This window comes from Convolutriloba macropyga, chromosome 5, assembly GCF_964194025.1.
Source record: "Convolutriloba macropyga chromosome 5, txConMacr16.3, whole genome shotgun sequence".
NCBI classification, from domain to species: domain Eukaryota; kingdom Metazoa; phylum Xenacoelomorpha; order Acoela; family Convolutidae; genus Convolutriloba; species Convolutriloba macropyga.
Window position 1 is genome coordinate 57,846,171 of NC_134472.1, and position 26,729 is coordinate 57,872,899.

The 26,729-nt window shown below is 35.3% G+C and overlaps 1 protein-coding gene across 1 annotated transcript in view; it reads right to left on the bottom strand.

Annotated features, from left to right (window-relative positions):
* LOC142340121 (uncharacterized) overlaps window positions 1-17,841 on the bottom strand; it is a 27,730-nt gene extending 9,889 nt beyond the window's left edge. The window contains exons 1-9 of the mRNA XM_075390570.1: window positions 17,506-17,841; window positions 16,834-17,110; window positions 12,621-12,824; window positions 9,898-10,204; window positions 9,240-9,350; window positions 2,111-2,242; window positions 1,856-1,945; window positions 1,367-1,480; window positions 767-1,048 (exon numbers count right to left, since the gene is read on the bottom strand). Coding sequence (XP_075246685.1) covers window positions 767-1,048; window positions 1,367-1,480; window positions 1,856-1,945; window positions 2,111-2,242; window positions 9,240-9,350; window positions 9,898-10,204; window positions 12,621-12,824; window positions 16,834-17,110; window positions 17,506-17,785 — 1,797 coding nt within the window. The 5' untranslated portion in view covers window positions 17,786-17,841. The remainder of the gene's footprint in view (window positions 1-766; window positions 1,049-1,366; window positions 1,481-1,855; window positions 1,946-2,110; window positions 2,243-9,239; window positions 9,351-9,897; window positions 10,205-12,620; window positions 12,825-16,833; window positions 17,111-17,505) is intronic.
* Between the last annotated feature and the right edge of the window lie 8,888 nt (window positions 17,842-26,729).

The window sequence follows — 26,729 nt, forward strand, 5'->3', positions numbered from 1 at the left end:
CTAAGAACCGCTGTACACACCATAAGTATAAGACTCCAAAACTGTTTGAGCTGAAACAGAGCTGAAAGGCTCTAAGAGCACTTAATGCCCGCTGGGCGCTACCTGTTTATCCCGTTTTTGAGGACGAAAAGTCAAAAGCGTCAGACGAAAAATTGGTCAAGCGAAAAATCGCATAAAAAAAAAAGACCGACAGGACTAATATAATTGCTACAAACTTCGTTTGAGAGCAATTAATAAGCGTTGAGTCAGTATCGATTGTCGTCATGGTTAAATTTTTGGAAAACGACGAGGCGGGCGAAAGCTTGGAGCATTTCGATTAATCTCCTTCCGTTTAAACTTTTTGGCTTTTAAATGATTTTGATATACAAGTTCAGCTGTCTTTCCTTGCATTGGGTGTTCCTTTCATTCGTTTTCGACAGTTATCTTACTTTTATTCTGTACTATTTTATTATAGATGGGCTATTATATCTGCTATCATGTAATTTCCTGAACACTCTTTCCATCTAGTTTAGTCAAACTAATATTTTATATGGTGATGTGATAACTAATCACTCAGTTTAATTTCATCTATATGATGCACATATCACTAGTTTTAACTGTTTCTCGTTCTTCATGACAGTTTTAGGGATTATAATGCCAACATTTTCTGGGCAAAATCCAATCTTTTTAAAAAGCCTCCTAGCTGCCGAGAAAAATAAAACACTCCAGTTTGCTGAAGACCATATCTTGGGTGCTATACGGACAACTGCTGGAGATATTAACTCACGTATCTGTGGATATTGGAGCCGGGATCCTTGTTCCACCAGTCACTTGCATGTATTCCACCAGCCACATCCCCAGGTCCTCCGTTTCCACTTCCACCTCCAATATAGCCGTGTTGGAATTGAGCCAGGGATCCCTCCTTAATGAAAGGCAGGGATTGGGCCGTAAGTCTGTTCTCGTCAATGTAGTCGATACCCAATTGGAGTATAGACTTCTGAGCGACTTGAGTGAAGTCTTCCTTCTCAATCCACTCTACGTCACAAACTGACTGGTTGTCCTCCACGTCCTCAAAACAATCATCACTTTTAAACTTCAGCAAAATCAGATTGTTGAGCGCATACTAGTGCGCTGAAAAAGCGCTGAGGCCTCAGAAAAACAACAAGTTGACATCATAATTACACCTTTTGATGTCTTTTTCGTCGTTTCCCATGATCAATAAAAATAGAAAGCGGTATATTTTTGAATAATTATGGGATTGCATTCAATATTTTGAACGCTTATACCTTGGTCCTTAAAAAGATATGCAAGGTTTTCAACGGCTTTCTGAGACAACTGCGGAGGCTTTCTGAGCAGTTTTTGCTGGACCATAATATAGTTGCTTTACCTTCAGGAGAGAGAAGACGGCGTCATTATCCAGACTGGGAGAGAGGAATCGAGTGTCATTCCAACATCCAATCAGAGGTAATTTCGAGTCGTGAGTTGTCTTCTCGAAATGGGCCTGTCAATACATCGGCTACAATCTCATCGGCTACAATCTCATCTTGTTATGACAGATGAGTACAAAATTTTGACCTTATTATTTTTTTTTGGTAATCGGGGCAGTTCTTTGTATGCAACCTGGAAATTACGAATCCCGCGATTCGTAATTTCCAGGATGCATACAAAGAACTGCCCCCGCTCCCCCAGGAGATTATGACGACCCATAATTGATATTTTACACCTTTATAATGATATGCATTAACTGTTATTGCTCACCTTATCAGGCTGTACGAACCATAATTACTAAAACACCTGTGCGTTCCGCAAATGCTGTATGGGATCTCTGCTCTTAGCAAAAAGCGAACAATTATAATTTGGACAGTTGTAACCTAACCTTCAGATTATCTCGGCTGTCAAATTTAGTTTTGCAGAAGTGACATTTGTTGTCTCGCACGACCTCGCGGATGTAGTTGATAATCTTCACCTAAACATCCAGAGGAGTTATTTTTGTACGCATCTTGACCGTAAAGCCTCCTATAACAAGAAGGGCAAAACGATCCCACAAATTGTTCGGTAAAATTGACAATTGTTAAAGGTTTTTAATACAGACACTTAGTTAGTGTTGTAAGTTGTGTTGTGACCAACCGACCTGGTCATAGAAGCAGTAGTCGTAGCTTGTGGTGAGGAGTGTGTCGAATGAGAAGGAGTGGTGGGAGGAGAGGTGTCTCTTGAACTTGTCAGCACTGTCCTGCTCCTCCTCACAGAACAGACACACAAACACCTACGCCAAAATTCAAAACATCACTCCAAAATATCATGCAAGTTTATTTATCCAAAATATAGGCTCTCTGATCAGACCGTCCCATTCGAACAAATTAAAAGGCCGCAGGAATATTTCTGTTGAATTATTGCCGCAAGGTATCATCGTTATTGTTCTAAGTTGCATCAAAATCTGATTAGGCTCCAACATCTGGGTCAAGTTTGATATTGACTTACAAAACTGTCCTGATCAGACACCAAAGTCTGGAAAATGGTCTGATCATAGTTATTGCATAATTTGTAGCTGACAAGAAAGTTAATTAAAAAAAATTCAGTATGCTCTCTTTGTTCTTCGTAGTAATTTTCAGTCGTTTTTTCAATTTTTTTTAGCATTAGAAGCCAAAATTGCACCTATACCAATTTCAACCTGAAAAAACACAGAAAACTAAGTAAGGTCTGAACAGAGGCCCAACTTCTGATCATAGCCTAAAGCTGGCGATTGGTCTGGTCCGAGAAGTCATTGGGCGAACGAAGTAGCACACAAACACATTCTACTGTCAGTGTGATCAGAAGTGAAAGATTGGGGTCATGGATTTCCTCCATCTTTGGACCGTCTGATCAGCTAATTTTTGCCTGCAAGGTGCAGTCAGAAGAAAAAAAAATTAGCAGGACAAGCACTGAAATACAATCCAAAGAATTTAATGAAATTTTTTTCAACTACAGTACATGACCAGCCGATCAATTGAACAATGGGAGCCAAAAAAACAGTCTAAAACGTTGAGAAACTAAAATAATGAAAATATAAGCGAATTGAAGAAATTTAATTAAATCAAGAGAGTTTCTTAATTTTGCAATGTTAAAATGTTCAAAACCTTTTTTTGTGTCTGAAAACTGTCCAAAAAATTCACTGGCCTGTAAAGATTGATAAAGATAAAAATTGACAAAAAATCAAATGTTTAAAAACTATTGCAGTTTTAAATTAAAATGGTGCTATAATTTGATATATTAGATTCTTCAGAACCAATTCATTGTCTGCAGAGGCTATCTAGTAACACAATTTCAAGCTTCAAAAAAATTTATTGGGTCAAAAAGATCGGTAAACTAGGAACATGTCAAAAAATTTCAGAAAATTACAAAAAAAAGTTTCTAAAATTTTATCAAAAAACTGCAAATTTTTGCAATATTAAAATCCCGAAAATCATTCAACTACCTCTTAGACGCTACGTAAGAACTTACTATCAAACCCTAGACCAAGTTACCTTGCCGCTGAAGCAAAAAAGTGAACAAAATAGGAATCTTTCCGAAAAACTTGAAACAATTGCAAGTTTTGTCAAAGTTGCTAAAATTTCATTACCACTAAAAACAATGCAACAACCTATTATATGACACCAGATAAAATTTTAAGGCCACAGAGGCTGGAAAAACTCAAAAAAATACAAAATTTTTTGGATCTTGTCCGTTTGTGCCCACCCAAGCTTAATGGGTGCATACTAGTCGAGCCCACAGACCTACGTGTCATTTTTTTAGATAAAGATTTACGGTGTGATGGCACGTGCTCCGTAAACGGGGGTGCATAACGTTTTAGGGGGTCACAAACAAAAAATTCTAATTTTAAAAAAATTTTATAAAAATTTAAATCTGGCAAAAGACCTTTATCCACTTTGAAAAACGTCTGTTCAAGACTAATCAAACAAAAATTTGCACCATTTTCGGCTCCGAAACTCCTAAAAATGACACTTTTAACCTTGAATTAAGGCCTTCCAAGCAGCTGCACCACTCTAAGCACTTGCAGGACTACTAAAGCTAGCTTTGGGTCTCTAGTAAAACTTAATGCCTTCCGGGTTTTACGTGCTTATACCATTTTAGAGATCAAAGTCATTGAAAAATTTGTGAAAACGTTTTATAAAAAAAGACAAAGCATCAATGAAATCCAGCTCTTGGATTGTAGAAAATGTGGATACAGTTTTTGTGTGTTTAGCCAGCTTTTGCTATCGGAGTCAAATTCAATCAAGATCGCAATCTATATAGAACAGATAATTCAATCAATTCGTTTTGAATCTTCAGACATAAGTTATTGATCAATATTCACTCAAAAAGTTTGTGAAGGATCTCGCAGAGTGCCAAATATAGCCAAAATTGATCTCGATTATCCAAAATTGAGCCAAAATGAGCTCAATTGCAAATATCAAAAAGAGAAAGCAGTTGCTTTTATAAAGAGAGCTGAAATCAAAAGGGTCAATTCTGATAGCAGCGATCAGAAATCAAGAAAATGAGACTGTTAATATTCAACCAGCGGATGAATATTAAAAAAATGATTCTGATTGTTATTATAGATTTTTCTCGACTTTTAAAATATCGTAAATATTATGCTGAAAATATACGACTTTGCCTTATTACTTTTGTTGCTAAAACTGCTAAAATGCTGTTTTACACTATTTTAGGTCAACAAAAATGTTTGGCTTGCAAATGAGATTAGCGGAAGTAGAAAAGTTTTCATTGGGGGGAGGAGAGGCTTAATTGAGTTCGTGGATTGGAGATTTAGGGGGCTTGAAGCAGGAAATTGTTTCACTGGGGTTTTGAGTGGGGCTTATCAAGCCAGTGGGAGTTGGCTGGAACATGGATGTGGTCTTGTACTTTCACACAACAATTTGTCCTTCTCAGGAGCATCGGTAATTCCTACACTCAGTCACCAGTGAATTAGTTAGCACAGCAACTTAATGCGCTCCTGGTTTTACCAGTTTTTTAGGGCAACCGTTAAAATTTAGTTTCAAAAATTAGGCCTTGACCAGCAAAGTATAATCAAGCAAAACTTGCGTTAAAAACATCAATACAAAAACCATAGCTGGAAGATTGCCGAAATATAGCCACGATAACTTCAGAGATCTCAAAAAAATAATTGAAAGAATACAGATAGAATTTGTTTTTGCTTATTAGTTTTCTGAGATGTTAAAATTTGAATCAAAATTGGTATTACTTATTGCTGCTTCTATTAGATTCTCTCAGTAAATCTCACCTTCCATTAGATCGACAACTTCCATTAGATCGACAAACACTGATCTTCTCAAACATAATTTAACAAAAATTACTTTGATAGTGTGAAAAGTTTTTTTTGAGAGCGGTGAGGCACGCAAGCGACGAAAAATTCATCGCTTGGGTCAAACTTTTGCTCCACTAATAGTAAAATAAAACGTCCAGCACCCAATTCAAATCAAAACTGCTTGAATGAAACATAACCGACTAAACGTCGGAAGAATTGCTCTTGAACGACTAGTGGGAGCTCTAATCAATTGCAGCCTGCTTCAGTCGGGGGAGGGGGGGGGGAGGGGAGGAGGGGGCGCCTAAATTGGACTAGGAAATTCTATAGTGGGCTTCAAATAACCATATTAGAGGTTAACATATACCACTATTAAGATTTAAAGTAAAAAATGACACCAGTTTCGGCGCACTTTTCAATTGACTTTTAGTATTAAATTGCCGCCAATTGAGTTCAACTGCTTGAAATTGTGATTGGAGGGATTTTTAGATCACGCGAAATGCAAAAAGTCAAGGGCATAAAAGTCACTCGAAAAGTCAAAATTGTCAAGCGAAAATTTTTCATAAAAAAGACACACACGTTGAAAATAATTGCTATGAACTACCTTCAAGAGCAATTAATGAAGAATTACCTGAATTGAAGTCACCGTGACATCGTATAGTCATGACAAAAATCTCAACAAATACATTAAAAACATTAAGAATGTTTGCAAAAATTTTGAAATCGCAAAGAGTTAATTAAAAACAGAACTTGAAATAACTAAGCCATTTTTTTAAAGATGGGCAAAAACCTGAAATGACCTGGTGGGTCAGTCACAGATCAACAATTTGAGAAACTCAGAACTATGCAATTACTTCTGCGACCTATATAACACATCGGGAAAATACGAGGAGGCAAACATTCTTAGAAACTTAATTAAATTCAACAAAGAAGAATCTAAAAATTAGGCCAATAAATTTTTTTCTTTGGCGTCCTATTTTCAAAATTTTGAACGCTTATTCCCGCGCTTGGTTTTTTGTATTAGCTTAATTTACAAAAAATCAAACTGTTTTGAAACTGTTTTTAAATTTATCAAGAAAAAGACAAAAAAACAAATTAGAACTGGAAGAAAAAAATCTTTTTTTTCCCATCGAAATATATCAGGAATTTTCACGGAACAAAATATTGGCAATTTTTGTCATAAATCTCAGTCAAAGGTTTTTTTAAATAGTAATTCAAAAGAATTCTTCGAATTGTCTAGAAAAAGATAAATTCAATCGAAAAATTATTCAAAATATTGGGAAGAGCCTCAAATATATAATTTTTGAACAAATCATAAACGCAGAGCAATAAAAACTGTATATTATGGCAACAATTCAACATAAATTTTTGTAGTTATCTTAAAAGTTTCAAATTTTAGCATGTGAAGTTTTCATAAATTTTAAATACCGGAATACCTTTTTAAGTTTAAAAATTATCGATCAATTTAAAGTTTTAAGAAGTGAATTTTTTTTATTACTTGGATTTTGAAGTCCAATAAATCTCCTAACCATTTATTTTGTGAAGATGAAACAGTGAAAAAGAGTAACGTTAGAACAATTGCGCCCAAAAAGTCAACAAATTAATAAATCAAAATTTAGGACAAAAATTTGAATCGAATTCAACTCTTAATAATAAATAAAATATGAATTATGAAAAAACTGAAGATCCTTTCCCTGACTTTATAAAAAATAGTTCTTTTAATAAATCAGACCCAGTTACAATGAAAAACTGAAGAGAAGTTAGATAAATTTTGTCACATGGCACTCCCCATCGTTTCGAAAACTTGCCTGAACGCATTGTATTTCCTGTAAGAAACAACAAAGCCAGACAAATTTCGGAATTGACCCGAAGCGTCCCTTGTTAATGAGGGAATTTAAAACTTGCAAGAATCTTGCAAGATTTTGAATTCTTTTGGAAGGCTGTAACTTTTTCTGCAAATAAAATTGAAAGACAAAAATTGTTTTTGTTTGAAAAACGCCTGCAACTAAATTGTGTCATAACAAAATTTCTTGAAATTTTCGTTGCGGATATTATGCAAAAATTAAGGTTGACATAATATTTCCCCTCGGGTAATTTAAAGAAATTATAGGTGAAAAATTGACTCTGTCAGAAACTTATGTTTAAGTTGACCAAACCAATACTATTTCTAAAATTGTAACACTAATCTTGGAGAAAATATAAAGTACCCTTCCAAAAGAATTGAAAAATTTTGCAAGATTTTTGCAGGTTTTGAATTCTTTAATAACTAGTGGTCTTGCCTTTTCAAGCGAAAACACAATTGCTGTCAAGACGATTATCATTCGTCGGAAAACAGTTATTGGTTGCGTGCTGCACCAATTTGGTTTAAAAAATTAAACCCATGTAGTATCGAAATCAATTTACGACTAAGTTGAAATATTTGCACAGAGACACATATTTTGCATAAAAATTATACATTGTAGTTAAAAATCGTAAATTATAATAACGTAATAAGAAACGGTTATTATAATAGCGTTTCCAACAAACTCTCATCTGCATTATATTAAATGAAATCAACTGCACAAAAAACATATTCAACAGCTGAGAAAGAATAGTTCGCTGGTCAATTTTACTGGCTCTTGCTCTGAAGTTGAGTCATCTGATTAAATAGAAAATGTTTGAAAAGGTTGAAAAATCAGTCTAACTTTCTCTATTCTTATGAGACTTAAGATCAACAGATTGACCGGAACAGTTGTCGGCATTGCCTTTTGACTTTAAAATCCTGTTAATCAAGTGAAAATCATAAAGGAAAGACAACCAATAAAAATTTATTTATTAGATTTATTAGTAAAAATCACTACAATTTCTTTGAGAAGAGAAGACACCCTTTGAGAAGAGAAGACAACGATCAAATGATTTATCACCAATACCCCACTCCGAGTTTTTAATAGCCCGGAGGTTGGTGGCAGAATCAGCGCTTAATCAGCATAGAGACATTCTGTTTATTAGGATGGCTAATACTCTGTTCGTGTCCCAATTTACACTGGCTAGTCTTCATTTTTGAATAAAATTTGCTGCATGAAAAAAGTATGTTCAGCTTAACTCCCGTCATCAAAGTGTGCTTTATATGCGAACTTCCGCGTGAATATTTGTAACATTTATTTTGCGTATCAAGTTGTAATCACTAAGCTAAGCATATTAAGTTGTAACAACTAAGCTAAATTTGTAACCACAGCTATTGCCTGCAAACTAGCTTATGTATATTTAGTGTGCATACTACAATTGTAATTACCGGTTATAAGCTACCAAAGTATGACACTATTCTGCTCAGACTTAATTTTGGGGTATGAGTAATTTTTAGACTATGCAAGATAAGTTTAGCTATGAAGCAATGTTTCAGAAGTTAATTAAGTTTTTCCACTTGAAATGTGCTGGCTCAGCGCTGAATTGCTCTGAGACTCAAGTCCGGGAGCAGAAGATTAATATATCTCCTCTTATAATCATAAAAACAAAAGAAAAAGAAAACTTAAGGTTGGTCAAAAGTTTTAAATCATTCATAAATTTTTCCCTCATAATCATTCATAAGCAGGTGGGGGTAAGTTTGGGGGATGGGATTAATCCTAACAACTCCCCTTCACACTATTAGTTTATGTCTATTAAACAGTTTTGGTGAATCTCACACCTAGAGGCCAATGAGTCGCAAAACTTTATCCCTTTTTGAGAAAAAAGTCAAATGGTCAGGCGAAAAAACTATCAGACGAAAAGCTGTTTCTACGAAAAATGGCATTTAAAACGACCAGCTGCGGACTGATACAAATGCTTCAAAGTTTGGTTGAGATCAATTATTAACCGCAATATCCTAAGTTTAAAAACAGAACAAACCGACGATATGGAACAAAAACGAGAGGGCTTTAATCGTTTTTTGTCTTACTACCGAAATTCCGACATTTTTCCTACGTTTATAGAGGACAATTTATGGATTAGGGAAGAGAGCAACTTGTCTCACCTGGTGAAATTCCTCCTTCCAGTCTGCCCAGTTGTACTCCTCCCTCTTCAGCTCCCTCCAGATGTCTGTCTCCTCATCAGCCATTATGTCTTCCCACGAACGACCCAGCTCCTGCAAAGATCCACTTAACCAGCTTACAAAGACAGTCTACTGTTAAAGTTACAAATGCCTACTACACTGTCCAATACTTCTAATGCAAAACTGAAGTTTTAATTATCTTTTGTTTTCAAATTAGCCTCCTTTTCGATATCTTTGCTTTACAACTGTCCCCATTTGCTGTGAACGCCAAAAGCAAAAGAACTTTAACTGCGAGTTCTGAAATAAAACATTTATGAAGTTTTATGCGAAATTTTGTTACTCAATAGAGCAAATTTTCGTTAAGATATCTTGTTTACTTAAATCTGCTCCTAGTTTTTGGTATGGTTTCCATTTTGGGTTTTCCAATTATACCCCCCATTATGGTATAATTACGGGGGGGGGGGGGGGGGGGGGGTATCTGACCACTAAGCTGGGGCGGCTATAATGAGAAAGACCTTCCATTTTTTATTGCAAATTATATTACCGCTTTCGAAACACCATATTTATGTAATTTATGTCAGCTCATACGTCATCGTTTAAGAATCTGGTTTCGGGAGTCGCGCCGCAACGTTTTACTAACCAAGTAGTTAATGATGTAGTACTTGTCATAAGTCGTATTCTTCGCATTCAATTTCCTGTGTTGCTTTCTCTTCATGTGCTCGAACAGTTCAGATCTGTCCGGGTATATATTGTCACAGTGCAGACACTGACATCTCCCAATTGCATCATGCAACAGATCCAGCAGTTCAGACACGAACACTAGATTGTCTGGGTGTCCGACGTTGAAGAAGTGCTCCGCGTGCATGTGCTCAAAGATGGCACTCCGGTTGCAGTTCTCAAACTTACGCTCACAGAAGATGCAAGAGTGGGTGAAAGTTTTGTCATTTCTGTAAAATTAAGTGAAGATTAAATAAAATAACCGAATAACGACGGGCGAATTGCTCTCAAACGACCGTTGAGCGGTTGACTTTATCAGTAGCTAGCCACGGTTTAGTGAGGCTAGCTTTAGTTTGATTCGACTATGCAACTTTTAGTTTTCTAGCCTTGTTAGTAAATAAATAAGCAAAAAATTGCAAAATGAAAGCAAACTAAATTGACGCCTAGGGCCGAAAGAACTCAAACATAGCCGGCAGATTGCCGGAATAGCTGCGAAAGAATAGACCCGCGTGCCATATAATAGAGATAGAAACAGATACAGATCTAAATTGAAAAAAAAGGACGCCGCTCAAAAAACTAGGCTAAAAAACATTCAGCGATAAATCAATAAAGGTTGTAAAAATTCATTCCACAGAAGCCTCTTATTAGGGACCTTTACTGCACATATGAGTCCTTTAAATAAACCTAAGTATTAATGTGCAAAAGTCATTTTATTGAGCGAGGTAAGTCACGCATGATCAAAATCTAATCACGCAAATAACCTAAAAGTTTTCGCTAAAGTGAGCGAGAAATGATGTCACGCGCGCAAATGCCGTTAGTGAGTGGAAGAAGTAATTCAGAAAATTTGACTTTTTCAGCTTTGCTGTGTGAACAAATGTAAAACGAAAAAAGAGCGTCAGACGACGAAACAAAAACACATAGCAGGACAAGTCCTGACGTACAATTCAAAGAATTTTCATTGACTAAGCAAAAAAACTAGACCTGTAATGGACTATGAGTGAATTGAGAAAACCATTTAAAAAAATCAGATCAAAAAAACAAAAAAAAAAACAAAAAATCAATGTCAAAATGCCGCATGTGAACAAAAAAACCACTATCGAGAAATGAAAATTTAATTCAAACAAAAAACTAGGCCTAGAAAGAGCTCTGAATGGATTGGGAAAACCATTTAGAAAAAAATCCGATCCAAAAAATCGAAAAAACCGTAAAAATCAGAGTGAAATTGCCGCATGTGAACAAAAAATCACTACCGAGAAACCGAATTTTTGTTCAAACACCGTTTTCTCACTCTACTTTAAAGTTAGAGCGAAAAAAATTCACGCCGCAAAACCACTCGCTTTTTCGCTCCATTTCCTGTTTCGGCGTGAACAAAATCATTACTCCAATTTGACTTCAAAAATCATAAAAATGTGTGAACAGATCTTTAAAAAAAAGACAGCGCCCTAATACAATTCAAATTCTTTGAATTGTAAAAAACCGAGAGCACCGCAATATAGCTACGCTCAGCTTACAGCTTCGCAGCTATAAAAAATGACAAAAATTTTCAAAAATCTTGAAAAAATTGTGAAAATTAGCATAAAATTGCGTGTTTTTAGCGATCGGTTGTTCGAATATAGCCACGGGGGGGGGGGGGGTGCACCGGGGTCTGATGAGGAGGGAGGGGGTGTGGGCAACAATGGGGTGGGGGGGGGGGTAGCAACAGCGCGGTGGGGGGAGATGGGGGCATTAGTCCACAATGGGCGGGGGGAGGTCAAAAATGGGGGTGTCTTCGGTGGGGTGGGGGGGGGGTGGTCAACAATGTGGGGGGTGTCTTCAACCTCTATAAGAACCGCCCTTCACACCATAAGTATAAGTCTCCAAAACAGTTTGAGCTGAAACAGAGCTGAAAGGCTCTAAGAGCACTTAATGCCCACTGGATGCTACCTGTTTATCCCGTTTTTGAGGACGGAAAGTCAAAAGCGTCAAACGAAAAATCGGTCAGCCAAAAAATCGCATTAAAAAAAGACCGACAGGACTAATATAATTGCTGCAAACTTTGTTTGAGAGCAATTAATTAGATTTGATATCTTCGATGGCCTCGTGAGCTTAGCGAGAATATACCTTTTACATAATGTGCTAATGTGCTAATAAGCTGTATAACAACAACTCATAATTTGAAAGTGGAGTCATAAAAAAACAGTGGCGGTGAGGGGGCATTAAAACAGAATAGATCCTATTCCACCGGAAGTAATCTTGTTTTTGTTAATCAACATTTGCTATTTCAATAGCGTATTGGGTTAAAATCTCAAGTTTATAATCAAAGAGTTCCGACACCTGTCTTATAAGATTGTGCAAGAGCTTCAATTCTTTTACGATGCACTCCTGGAGCAATAGGCGGGCTTCAGGTTCAAACCATATAGTAATTAAGTAAGGGTTGGTAGGGATTTAGATCCAACGGCAGAAATGTGTCCAATTTCTGTTGCTAAGACTGAAGGTCATGTTGTTTTCTAATGCAATGTTCATATTCGTACAATTATCACCCAAAAATACCTGGCCCGTTTTATCTAGGACACAGACTTGGGTTAAAATGAAGTTTGATAGAGTGAATTCTCATTTAACGCAACCAAATTCTTAATCTTCGTTTGATATTCCATGAACAAACTTTACCTCTCAAACTGGTTTTGTTCGAGTACTAATTTCAGTCTCTTGTACTGCAGATTCTCTCTCAACTTCCTATCCTGTGGAATATCTCCTAGCACCAGGTACATCGTGGACACTCCATGGTCCTCTGGGAATAGGTGTGTCTTTATGATGCTGCAGTACTCGGTCAACTCCTTCTGGGCAAACCGCACCCTCCAGTAGTCAATGTACCTAGGGGTAAACACGGAATTTAAAATGTCGAATGTCTGAAGTGCCACAAGTTTAAAATGCCAGAAGTTCCGGGTCTTTCCCATTATAGCCCCCCCCCAAGAAATTATAGCCCCCTCCCCATTATGGTATAATTACCATGATTGGGGGGGGGCTATAGTTTATCCGACCACTAAGCTGGGGGCTATAATGGGAAAGACCCGAAGTTCCTAATTAACCAGAGACTTGCGCTGGCTTTCGTCATTTTAAAACGTGTGCGTTTCGAGTTTTAAGCATATGGTTACGTGACTCTGCAGAATTCACTTCGAAATTCTGACTTCTCGTTTTTATTTAATCGAAACATGTAAATTACTCGGAATATAACCCTAAGGTTAGCTATCTACATGCTTTCGAATGTTAAATAAATTAATCAGCTTTGTTATTATTATAATAATCTTCAACTTGTGGATGTTCGTTCTCATAGGTAAAAATAGGATTTGAAGGCTCCTATTTGTCTATTAACGGGTACTTTCTTGTGTCAATCGAACAAAAACTCGGTTAAAATGCTTTTAAAGAAAACTTTACTGTTAAAAGTTCGGGTCTTTCCCATTATAGCCCCCCCCCCAAGCTTAGTGGTCAGATAAACTATAGCCCCCCCCCAATCATGGTAATTATACCATAATGGGGGCTATAATTTCATGGGGGGCTATAATGAGAAAGACCCAAAAGTTCTTATTGAAGAAGGCAATTTTTGAACGCTTTTCAAGATTAAAGATTTGTTACTCCACTTCTTCGTTTTCGTTTTCTTTTTTAAAAAAATTTGATTTGTTCTCTTGTTCTGTCTAGCGTTATGGCAACCAGTAAGCAATTTTAAATTTTCGGATGTTTCCCAGTCTCTTATATCTGTTTGCAGCTTCATTAGGCTAACATTTCAGATGAACAATTCGGCTGGCAGATTACGATCCTTAATGAGAAGATCAATGTAGTGGTCAAATTTTGGTCGAAAATAACAAACTTTTTCCCCAGTTAATTTGCGGTTTATGCGGTTTACGTTTTTCGCTGTAAGAGTTTGAAGGAATACTCCACTGAAAGAAAGATGAGAAAGTACAACTGACTTGAAAACGTCACTTCGTACTTTCAAAGGAATTTGATTTCTTACAAGATACAAAGAACGAATTGCATTAGCCATTTTGCTTAAAACTGAGTTCAAGCGATTTTCAAAGGTTAAGTTTGAATCAATTTGTACTCCCAGATAACGAAATGCAGTAGTTACTTTGATAAAATTCGCCTTTAAAAGAAAACTCTGGATCTGAATTAGTATTATTTGTAAAGAATAGCATCTCTGTTTTATCGGCATTTAAAGTGGGATGGTTCTCTGTCAGTTATTTGTCTGTTTGTTTTAATATTTTTTCAATTTTTTTGTGGAATATTTTCATTACGTTCAAATTTGCATATAATACTAGTGTCATCTGCAAAATGAACAATATCATTTTCAGCTTCTAGATTTTCAGAAAAGTCGTTGACATTTAACAGAAAAATAAGAAGTCCTAACACAATTCCTTGTGGAACACCATGATTAATAGTTATTTTATCTGATAAGTCAATACCCAGTTTTACGTATTGTGTTCGATTTGCGAGAAAAGATTTGAGAAGTAAAATTGTAGATTGAGAGAGACTGAAATTTTCAGCTTTCTTGAGAAAGATCTCATTTGAAAATGAGTGGAAAGCTTTAGCAAGATCAGAGAACAAAGCACCTGTGTTGTTGTTATCTTCCATATTTCCTATTATTTTTTTCAATAAAGTAAAACACAGCATCAGTAGACGACTTTCTGGATTAGAAACGGATTTTTTTTGTTCAAGTGCGCAAAATTTTCAAGATATTTTACTAACTGATTAAGAAAACGTCTTTCAAAAACTTTTGCAAAAGTTGGTGTTACAGAAATTGGACGATAATTAGTTAAAGCAGAAACATCTCATTTTTTGAATAATGTTGTGATGTGTGCATCCTTAGGAATTGAAAAAACTTTCTCTTGAATACAATCGTTAAAAATAATCTGAAGATGTGCCCCAATAGCATATTCTCCTGATTTCAATGCCCAAGCATTGGTGTATCCCAGCCCTTGTGCTTTGTTGTTGTCTAGATTGTCAATAACTTTATAGATTTCCCTCAAAGTAAAAGTTCTGAATTTAAACTCTTGAGATTTTCATTCTATTTTTTTCGACGTTTAGTGGAACAATCTGTCCTTTGTAGATGCCCATTTTGCTGATAACTCTGTCAAAAACGTTACATTGATTTTTTATCTTTCGTTTTTTTCCCAATTTCATCAATTTCAGTTATGTTTGGACTGTTGTTTTTCTTTCCAATTTTTTTCTTAATGAAATTCCATTTCTCTGTCGAGGTTTCATTTTTTTAAAAAAGTCCTCTGAAAATTGATTTTGTGCTTCTTTCAACTTTCGATTTACAACGTTGCGATACATTTTAAATGACACATATGATTCACCACATTGTGTCACTTTGTAGTCATTAAAGTAACGATGTTTATCAGCGACTAACTGTTGAATTTCTTTTGTCTCCCAAGATTTATCTGAAGTAGTTTTTTTTGTATTTGAAACTAATTTCTTCTCTGTTGGTGCGTGTTTCTCGTGTGTTGTCAAAAAAAATTGTTAAATTCTGTAAACATTTTCTCGCAGTTTATTTGTTGATAAACTGTCCTCCAATCGGCAGGAGCCAAATCTCTATTAAATTTTTCAGCGACAAAATTTTTTGTATCTCCAACAAAATTAATGTATCAAACAATATCAAACAAAAAAAATAAAGTTTGCTCTGAAAAAAAATTACCTTATAATCATTATCGAAAGGAGGTAAGCAGATTTTCCAACTAGTGATTTGCTCATTAGTAAAAAACTGATCAATCAAACTTCTTTTATTGCTGCTTATGCGTGTAGGAATATCAAAGTTAGATAACTGTAATTCTAGTTCAGATGCAAAATTCTGAAGGTTTTTCTGCCCATTTACGCTCAACATGTCACCAAATAAGAGAATATTATCTGTAGTTGAGAACGCATTAGAAACATCTACACTTAATTTGTCTAAAAAGAAGTCTTCCAGGCTTTGATGTGGACAATAAGAGATGTTAATGAGAAATTTTTCAGTTAATGGGTTGCCTAGTTCAAGCCACAACGTTTCAAAAAATTTCGGATCAGCTAACTCAAAATCTCTTCTGGGTTTAAAATTTATTTTCTGAGGAATTCATATTCCTACCCCCCACCCTTAGCGGCTCCTGTTTGATGTGATCGATTTTTATACATAAAATTGTGCTCAGCGCTGAGGTTAATGCATAAAAGAAGTTCTCGGTAAACCAAAAGTTTAAAAGAAAAGTTCAGAAGCATACGAGAAAAGTTTATGCATTTCTCGATAAACGCCAGAAGTTCTCTTCTTCAAGTAGGGTCACATAACCATTACATAACCATTACTTTTATAAGGGTGCAAATTTTTTATTCGGGAACTGTTTCTTGATAATGAACGATTATGAACAAGCCGCAAATTATCGTCTGGGATTTAATGATATGAGAGATAACGGATCTTCCTTGTCGAGCCCCCGTCTCAGTAATCTATGCGCCCCCTGACAGTAGTAAAACGTTATGTGAGAATATACCGTGTGAATTTGGGGTTCCAAATAACGCAAATAAATAATACGCATCCACTATTTTTTTTTCTTTTGTGTGTGTGTGGGGGGGGGGGGGGGGGTTGGGGGTTGGTTTTACTGACAAGCGAATTGCCATGTTATGTATAGTACCCCTATAATTCAATCAAAAGTTGAAAATTTTTTGTGGATCTATTCTGTTTTGGCCCCCAGTCTTTTTTACGCCCCCCCCCCCCCCCCAGTTACAAATTATGTGTTGTTATATAGCACGTTACTATGTAAGAAAATAGCACGTTCCCTGGGGGGCGTAAAAGATATAAGCTCACTAAGGGGGGGGGGGACAGAATAGATCCATTTTTGTTAACTGGCAAAAAGGGTGTTTCTGTTACCGTTTGAAGTCGGCGATCAGGTGATCATTGGCTATGATGAACCGATGAGTGTTCTTGAGGTGATCGAGGTATGTCTCTCGGCTGGTGGCCACATTGGTATGATTGTCACAGAAGAGACACTTGAGGAGACTCTCACAGTTGCCTCCCTGTTGACTGTTCAGCACTAGAGAACTGCCCCCTCCTCTCCCACTCTCCAATGTATCATCTATGTCATCGTTCCCCTCCCCTTCTTCTCCTTTGTTCTCTTCCATATCATTCGCTCCCGAGTTGCTTTTACCTTAAATATTAATTAGATTAATTGAATATAATTCGCCCTCCCCCGCGCCCTCTAAATCCTTCGTTCCTATTAAATCTTAATAGAGGTTTAACCCCAAAAACGTAAAATTTTGATGATGACAATACATAAAAGTCGTATTTGACTATTTCTGAATAGATAGTAATGGTTTGGACTTGGATTTTTCATTATGCACCCCCCCCCCCCCCCACGAAACAATAATAGCCTCCATTATCGTATAATTACGATAATTCGGGTATATGTTATATGATCTCTGAGCTAGGAGGAGCTATAATAGAAAAACATTACTCAATGAGTGTTCCATTATTATGAGAGGGCTATAGTAAGAAAGACCTGACACCGGTGCCTTTCGTAAAATCTGCGATACCTTGCCTTACCTTGATTGGACTCAGCGGAACTATATGGGAATTCCTCCAACTCCTCCGCTGTTGACGAACAGCTGCGATCCCAGTTCAGCAGTAGTTCCTCACTCGAGTAGGTTCCACTGCCACTCTGCTTACTCTGCTGATACTTCAATCCTTTTTCCTCAACTGTTCTCTCTCTACAGTTTTGTTGCTGCAATTGCTGAGCTTGTTGCGGTTGTTTATTGTCCTTATTGTAGTTGATGTTGTTGTTATGATTTTCTTTTTCCATTAACATGTTTACGCTTAGGGTCATTTAGCCAAAAGTGACACACAATTTGGAAGTCACTCTATCATCACATTACTTGATCTCTGATTCAAAATAACACGTGCGAAAATAGGGCGATTCATTTGCAGCAGAAGCCCCGCATTTTGGATAAGCACTTGGCGTGTATATAATAAAACATAAATCTTAGCGGCCCGAGGGACTTAATGCCTCTACACGAGGCTGCTTTAGCCCAAGTGCTGGGCATTGTCCCGTGGGAGCTAGGACTTATTCAGAGAAGCAAAGGGTAAACATGCATCAAATTGTACCCAAGTGTTAATACAGAACTCATAAAAGACGAGTCGGATATTTTCCGTTTGTGTCCCCAGCTTAGTGGGTGCATATTATTTCAAATTTAATTCTTCAAATTTTAGAACACAGGGGTGAAATTTCATGCAATTTCACTCACCCTTTTGATTCTCTAATTAGGTTGGAAAAAATTCACTTTTTTTATAACTCGATTTTTATAACTCTAGGAGCACACATGAAACTTTGGATCTATTCTGATTCGCCCCCCCCCCCAGCTTAGTGAGCATAAATTTTTTTATGACGTCCAAACGCACGTGCTATTTTCTTACATAGTAACGTGCTATATAACAACAGAGAATTTGTAACTGGGGGTCATAAAAAACACTGGGGGGGGGGGGGGGGCGAAACAGAGTAGATCCGAAACTTTTTACATGGCAACGTGCTATACAATAGCAACACATGATAGTCACAAAACATAATATGACCATAACATGCCATATAGTATTCTAGTGTAAATGACATCTAGGCAAATAAAACTGCTCTTTTCCATCAGCATGTCGTGTAACAAAAACAATGATAGCAAATATAGCTTTGATCGATCGACTGGGGTTGCCAGGGCCGCTGCATTAACAGTGCAATCAATGCTTCCAATGGTCATTAAGAAAAAGTTTTTTTCATGTGCTTTTTAACCAAATACCTTAAGAATATTTTGCTAAATTTTGCTACCTTCTGCTTTGAAGTGTCTGATTTTTCTTTTTTTGCAATAAATATACCTGAAACAAAAAATATTTCAAATTATTCAAACAAAATAATATAATAAACACCTGCTTCTCTATGTTCATCAAAAATAATTCCAAGGCAGCTTTTCTCATTAGTGTCGAACATGGCTCTAAGGAGCTCTTCTCCATTATTGCTCACAAGGAAAATAGCTAACAATCAGTGCGTTGTTGAAAATAGCTTTCACAATGAAAATAGCTTAAAATTTGTTGAGCTCATATAAGCTCTTGAGTTGTTTCAGAGGAGTTTGTTCAGTATTGTTCCCAGCCACATACAAAACACTGCTCAAATACATATTGTTCCCACCCACATACACAAAGTAATGTCTCGTCTGCATGAGGACTGAATCTAGTCAGGTCAATGCCAAATGGAACCACAAATTGTATCTTTTATTCAATATGTCGTAAACCTCCTTCCCATATGCATCCCTCATCACCTTATGGTTCCTTTTCCATCACATCTGGAGCCATTGGCCGGTGGTTCATGCTTCTATGTCATCCGTAGCGTTTTTTAGACTCTTTTCGTCTGCATCATCACCAAAAATCTTGTGCTCAGGATTAGGAAGTTTTGTGCTTTTCTATTGTAACTCAGCAGCTTCACTGTCTGGTGATCCAACGTTTTATGAGCAGGCAAAAGAGTTGTGAAAAAATGACTATTCAGAAACGGATTATGACCACAACAACAACAAATTAGCTTCGTTTTAAAAAGTAGCTTTATGACTTTTTTGTTTCGCAGTATGTCAACAGAACTTTAATGATAAAGTAAACAGATAAGGTTAACTGCTGATGAGAACTCAAAAACTTCTAACTTCTGTTGATTTACGGAGTTTTGCAGGTGGAATAAAACTGTTTTTAATTTAGTAAAAAGAAACAGTTTCTCCAAATAAGAAAATGAAAAAATTGGTTCTCACAATAGAATTTAGAGATTCACAGAAGAGGTCTAATTATTAGATCAAAAAGGTGATTTGAATTTGGGCATGTGAAAAAGGCGCAAAAATCAGCTATCCGTGTTTATTTCCATTATTTGGGGTAGTAAGTCAAGATAAACATCTAATCATAGCACCATGGTTCATTGTGGGGTCGTAAAGGTTACCAAATAAAGTTGGCTTTTGCAGATTTCCTCGATTTGCAGGAGATACCATATCATAAACGTTCAATACAAGCTGAGAAGGTTTCCTATGTTATTCGCTCACTCTTATAATAGCTATCTAGATTCAACAGTTTGAACAGAGTTTTGGTTCTAGTTACAATATGCTGAATTTTATTTATTTGAATTTAGTGATTTGAGTCAATTTGCTTTTGTAGGGTTAAACTTGTAACTTTAATCGAATACCAAAATTTCTCACTATATTTAGTGTTTTAGTTTGAATCGTGCATTCATTAGCTTTTAAGGCAGTTTTCCAGCTATGGAAAACTTTAATGGTTCAAGATGATTTAGACAAAGCATCCTTAAGCAAAGTTGGCAGTGAGTTGCTTTTAGTGCTGTCAGTTTTATACACTTTTATCACAGGATATCTCAATTATTGTTTTTCTGAAGGTTGATCGGGGATTCTTATTAAAAATATGTCAAGAAATAATACATGACATATAGCGTTTTTTAAAACAACATCATGCATTTCAAGTCCATTCTCCGGTTGGAAAAAGTGCATTTAGATAGAATTTTTAAGCATCTCCAATTTGTGTATGGAGCAAGTTAATTAATCTGCTCAGTTTCTTTGCCAGAAAAGAGCATATCACTCCCCGGGTCGAAATAACCCCCCTGATTACCCCCAAACTGGTGTAAGAGTAGGCGGGGGTATATTTGTCTATTGGGGGTAAAACGGTGTAAGATTAGGGGGTAATGAAGGAATTGCTTAAATTTTACCCCAAAAAATACCCCCAAAGTAAAATTTAGGCGAGTAATTTGAGGGGGCAGGAAGATGCAAGATAAGGGGATATGGGGATAATGGAGACTAATGGAGGAAAATTTTTTATATTTTAAACCCCTAAAAATTACACACCAAAAGATTTAAGATTGAAGGGGTTATTTTAGTGAGTAAAACGAAGACAGATTAGGGAGTAATGGGGGATTTTTGAAATTTTACCATCCCCTCACCCAAAAAAAAAACAAAAATTACCATCCGAAAAGATGTAGAATAAGAGATTACTAACGAGTCTAATTGGTTTACCGAATAAAGATTAAAAGAAAGTTGCCAAATTGTTTGAACTATTTTTTTGTTTTTTTTTTCAAAATTTTTTCAAAACTTTTTCTTCTCATTAGATTAATTTTGTTAGCGAAATATGCGTATTTGGCCTATTTTGTCCTGTGAGACCGGTAGCACAGACATAAAAGCTGCTAAAACAATCTTTTTTCACTCAGATAATGGCTATCCTTAAGTTCGGTTCCTAAGAATTCTTAGAAAAGTTTTGGAAATAACAATTGAGTGGTCTTTTGTCATTTAAGTTGATATTTATTAAAAATGCACCGTGTCATATTATGATTTTCTTTTGCCAAAAACTACTATGCAACTTATTTGAACAATTGCACTTTTTAGCAATCTTGTATCTTCCATTTTTGTGTTTTCGTTTCAATGAATTAGAATAAAGCCTGTATAATTTTTTAGATTATGATTTTTAGCGTTGATGCTCAACCTCTTTTCTGATATGGACATTTTACAATTTTTGATGGTCCGATTTTCTAAGTAATTGTAAATTATTAACGAACCACATATCAAATTAATGGCTCGTGAAGTTGGTGCAACTAATTGTATTAACTACCTTTAGTGAATGAATTATTATTTTTCAAGTTTTCAAACCATTTTCTCGCAAAATTTAATCGACTTTCTAATTTTTGCCGCTATTAGTTTCATTGTGTTCGTAATACATTCTGGATGATGAAATGTCCTAATGAAGTGGTAAGGAGCTAAAAATTTTTTATTCAATGATTACAGTTGATAGCTAATGGTTTCCGTGACTTTGAAAATAATTGTTTTCAAAAAGATTAACTGTGGTTTTTAAATTGTTAATTTTTCTCTATAAATACAGGTCCGATATCTTTTTTGGCGAAACTCAAGTTTTTTGGTTTAGTTCAGTCTTCATCTGATGCTATTTTACTTTTTTCATAATTTAGAGAAAAAAATAGGTAGACATTGAGTTTTGGTTGTAAGCATTGCTTGTTTTCATTTGGTTTTTTTGTTTGTTTGTTTTGTTTTTTACTCTCCGTTATGGTTGGTCCCATCTAATTGGTTTTGAGTTATTTTGTACACTACTTTGAGTTTTGGAAAAATTTAAATAAATATACTTTTAATTTTTGAACAAGGTATGAATTATTGAAAGTTTTCTATCTCTTCCTCATCTAGTTGACAGTTAAACCAAGAACGAGCTTGATTGGGGTCAGTACATTTTTTGTTAAGGCACATTACTGACTCTCCTTGTTTCATATATCTTGCTGTAGCAAGCAATTGAAGTCTTTCTTGGCATTATTAGATCTTTCCGGCTTCTAACATTCATAGTGATGATTCATTACAAAATCGTAAAATTGATCGCGTGCTTGTTAGAGACTATTTCTGTCTGTCTGCTAATTGTTCAAGATTGACCTCTAAAAAGATAAAAAACGTTCTTTATTTGATCAATATGGATCACGAAATATCTTTTTTACCCATGTATCGAAATATGTTTTTTGCATCAGGCGTAAATTGTTTCATAGAAAAAACATATTCTCAAAAAAGGTATCAGATCAAAAACTGATTTTTGAAGGAGAATTTTGTGGCAGATCATAGAAAAGTATCAGTTTTTCCGAACAATTTTCTTGTAGTTTCATTGTCACAAAAAACAATTTCAAAACGTGTTATGAAACAAAAATTTTTTACTATAATAATAAAAATACATTAAACTAGGTGATTTTTGTGTTAGAATGAACAGCATTTATATTTTTCTGACAACCTGCTGTAGCTTGAGGTCATTCTTGATTAATGAAGTGATAAGAAGGTATAAATTTTTTATTCAATGATTACGGTTGATAGCTAATGGTTTCCGTGACTTTGAAAATAAATGTTTTCAAAAAGATTAATTGTGGTTTTTAAATTGTTAATTTTTCTCCATAAATACAGGTCCGATACCTTTTTTGGCGAAACTCAAGTTTTTTGGTTTAGTTCAGTCTTCATCTGATGCTAATTTACTTTTTTCATAATTTAGAGAAAAAAAATAGGTAGACATTGAGTTTTGGTTGTAAGTATTGCTTGTTTTCATTTGGTTTTTTGTTTGTTTTGTCTTTTACTCTCCGTTACGGTAGGTCCCATCTAATTGGTTTTTAGTTGTTTTGTACAGTACTTTGAGCTTAAGGAAAATTTTGAATAAAAACGATTTAAATTTCTGAACAATGTATGAATTTTTGAAAGTTTTTGTCTCTTCCTCATCTAGTTGACAGTTTAAACAAGAACGAGGTTGAGCGGGGTCAGTACATTATTTGCGAAGGCACAATACTGACTCTCCTTGTTTAATATATCTTGCTGTTGCAAGCAATTGAAGTCTTTCTTGGCATTATTAGATCTTTCCGGCTTCTAACATTCATAGTGATGATTCATTACAAAATCGTAAAACTGATCGCGTGCTTGTTAGAGACTATTTCTATCTGTCTGCTAATTATTCAAGATTGATCTCTAAAAAGATAAAAAAAGGTTCTTTATTCGAACAATATGGATCACGAAATATCTTTTTCGCCCATGTATCGAAATATGATTTTTGCATCAGGCGTAAATAGTTTCATAGAAAAAACATATTCTCAAAAAAGGTATCAGATCAAAAACTCATTGTTGAAGGGGAATTTTGTGGCAGATCATAGAAAAGTATCAGTTTTTCCGAACAATTTTCTTGTAGTTTCATTGTCACAAAAAACAATTTCAAAATGTGTTATGAAACAAAAAATTTTTTACTATAATAATAAAAATACATTAAACTAGGTGATTTTTGTGTTAGAATGAACAGCATTTATATTTTTCTGACAACCTGCTGCAGCTTGAGGTCATTCTTGATTAATGAAGTGATAAGAAGGTATAAATTTTTTATTCAATGATTACGGTTGATAGCTAATGGTTTCCGTGACTTTGAAAATAATTGTTTTCAAAAAGATTAATTGTGGTTTTTAAATTGTTAATTTTTCTCCATAAATACAGGTCCGATTCCTTTTTTAGCGAAACTCAAGTTTTTTGGTTTAGTTCAGTCTTCATCTGATGCTAATTTACTTTTTTCATAATTTAGAGAAAAAAAATAGGTAGACATTGAGTTTTGGTTGTAAGTATTGCTTGTTTTCATTTGGTTTTTTGTTTGTTTTGTCTTTTACTCTCCGTTACGGTAGGTCCCATCTAATTGGTTTTTAGTTGTTTTGTACAGTACTTTGAGCTTAAGGAAAATTTTGAATAAAAACGATTTTAATTTCTGAACAATGTATGAATTTTTGAAAGTTTTTGTCTCTTCCTCATCTAGTTGACAGTTTAAACAAGAACGAGGTTGAGCGGGGTCAGTACATTATTTGCGAAAGCACAATACTGACTCTCCTTGTTTAATATATCTTGCTGTTGCAAGCAATTGAAGTCTTTCTTGGCATTATTAGATCTTTCCGGCTTCTAACATTCATAGTGATGATTCATTACAAAATCGTAAAACTGATCGCGTGCTTGTTAGAGACTATTTCTATCTGTCTGCTAATTGTTCAAGATTGATCTCTAAAAAGATAAAAAAAGGTTCTTTATTCGAACAATATGGATCACGAAGTATCTTTTTCGCCCATGTATCGAAATATGTTTTTTGCATCAGGCGTAAATTGTTTCATAGAAAAAACATATTCTCAAAAAAGGTATCAGATCAAAAACTCATTGTTGAAGGGGAATTTTGTGGCAGATCATAGAAAAGTATCAGTTTTTCCGAACAATTTTCTTGTAGTTTCATTGTCACAAAAAACAATTTCAAAATGTGTTATGAAACCAAAATTTTTTAACTATAATAATAAATATACATTAAACTAGGTGATTTTTGTGTTAGAATGAACAGCATTTATTTTTTTCTGACAACCTGCTGCAGCTTGAGGTCATTCATCATTAATTTGGAATTTTCTGGGAAAATTGTGATAGTAAAGCAATTTGAAAAGTAAACAGGACGACAAGTAGGTGCAGAGGAAGTAATTAAACATTTTTGTTTTCCAACGTGAAAAAATCGACGCGTAACAAAAAAGAACAATAAGAAACATAGAAATTTGTCATGTTTATTCCCGGGTCGAGGTTTGGCGGTGAATTTTCGTAAGAAATGCGGTGAAATGCGGTGAAAAAAAATAATTTTCACCGCGTATTTCTTACATCTTTTTGCGGTGAATGCGGTGAATCGCGGTGAATTATTTTTTTCACCGCGTTCTCAGTATTCTTACAAAAAAGAATCGTCCCTACATGGGTTCGAACCTCTGACCTCCTGCATGCCTTCCAATGCTTATTCCACTGCGCCAACTGTCACTTACTTGTTTGATATTTCTTGTGAATTTAAATCAGATTGAGTAAACTTTGGAAACCATATGCGGTGAATTTTTGTAAGAAATGCGGTGAAAAAAAATAATTCACCGCTTGAGAGAAAGCGGTGAATTATTTTTTTTCACCGCATTCACCGCATTCACCGCATTTCTTACATTAATTTGCCATGATAGTCTATGCGGTGAACTTTTGTAAGAAATGCGGTGAATTTGGTGGTGAATTTTTGTAAGAAATGCGGTGAAAAGCGGTGAAATATTTTTTTCACCGCATTCACCGCAATCACCGCATTTCTTACGAAAATTCACCGCATTCACCGCATTTCTTACAAAAATTTACCCAAAAACCTCGACCCGGGTTGGTTTCAGAAAAAAACTGTAGTAACAGATGGGAGCCTATGCTTTTGTCCTCACTTTGAACTACTATTCGCAAGAACTCTCTTATAAAAGACTGAAATCAATTAGCAAATGTTTTTAGCTTTGTCTGATGATTTTTCCTATATAGCATTGTCCGATTATATCAATCAACACTGATAGTTCAGTTCATTCAATAGACGCTCATTTCAAATTCCCTCTTTTTTGGATTATTGGAATCAAACTCCGAAAAGCGCATATCATTGCTCAGCTCCCCCTTTCTTTCATTCAGCAATTGGAAACATATTTTATCTAGAACCCTAGACACAATTTTAGCAACAATTCCTATAAGTGCTTGTTTTGGTGGCTATTTTTAGACATAAATTTATCGAGGTTTTGTTGAGTGTTGGCAAAACAGCTAAACGAGGCAAAATTTAGTGATTGCATCATTTTAGTCGAAAAGAAGGAAAAAAGTTTATCCAAAATAGATTAGCAATAACAAACAGTTGAATTAACAAAATATGCATTTATTCAAACTTCTGATGTCTTTATGTTCCTCAATATTTTTGGTTACCATATTCTGGCAAATTTTTAAAAATTTTTTAATCTCAGTTCTCGGACAAAGGTTTATAACTAAGTGGTGTGTGTTCTCGGCAATTAAGAGTGGCAACCAGACACCAAATAACATTTCTGCAGCTCACAATCGAAACAGGTGAAAATGATAAATTTATTCCTTCTATAATTTATCCGTGTCGAAAGACAGACCAGTTGAAATAACCCAACTGGTGCATGTAGTGTTTATTCTAATGATGAGTGAATTTAAAGAAATAAATCGAACTGATTGAAAACAAACACACAACTATCGAGAGTAAATCAAACTATGCATATTAAAGTGAAGCGACAAATATGGAGATCCTGAAAAAAATTTTAACTTTGTCAACTTTTTGGTTCTACTGTGATCTGAAAACCTCTAAACACTACATAAGAACAGATCAAGACATTGACCTGACAACTGACCTCGGCAACTCTTCTCTTGTTTCCTGGCATGACAGTCACTCAGCATGCGAGG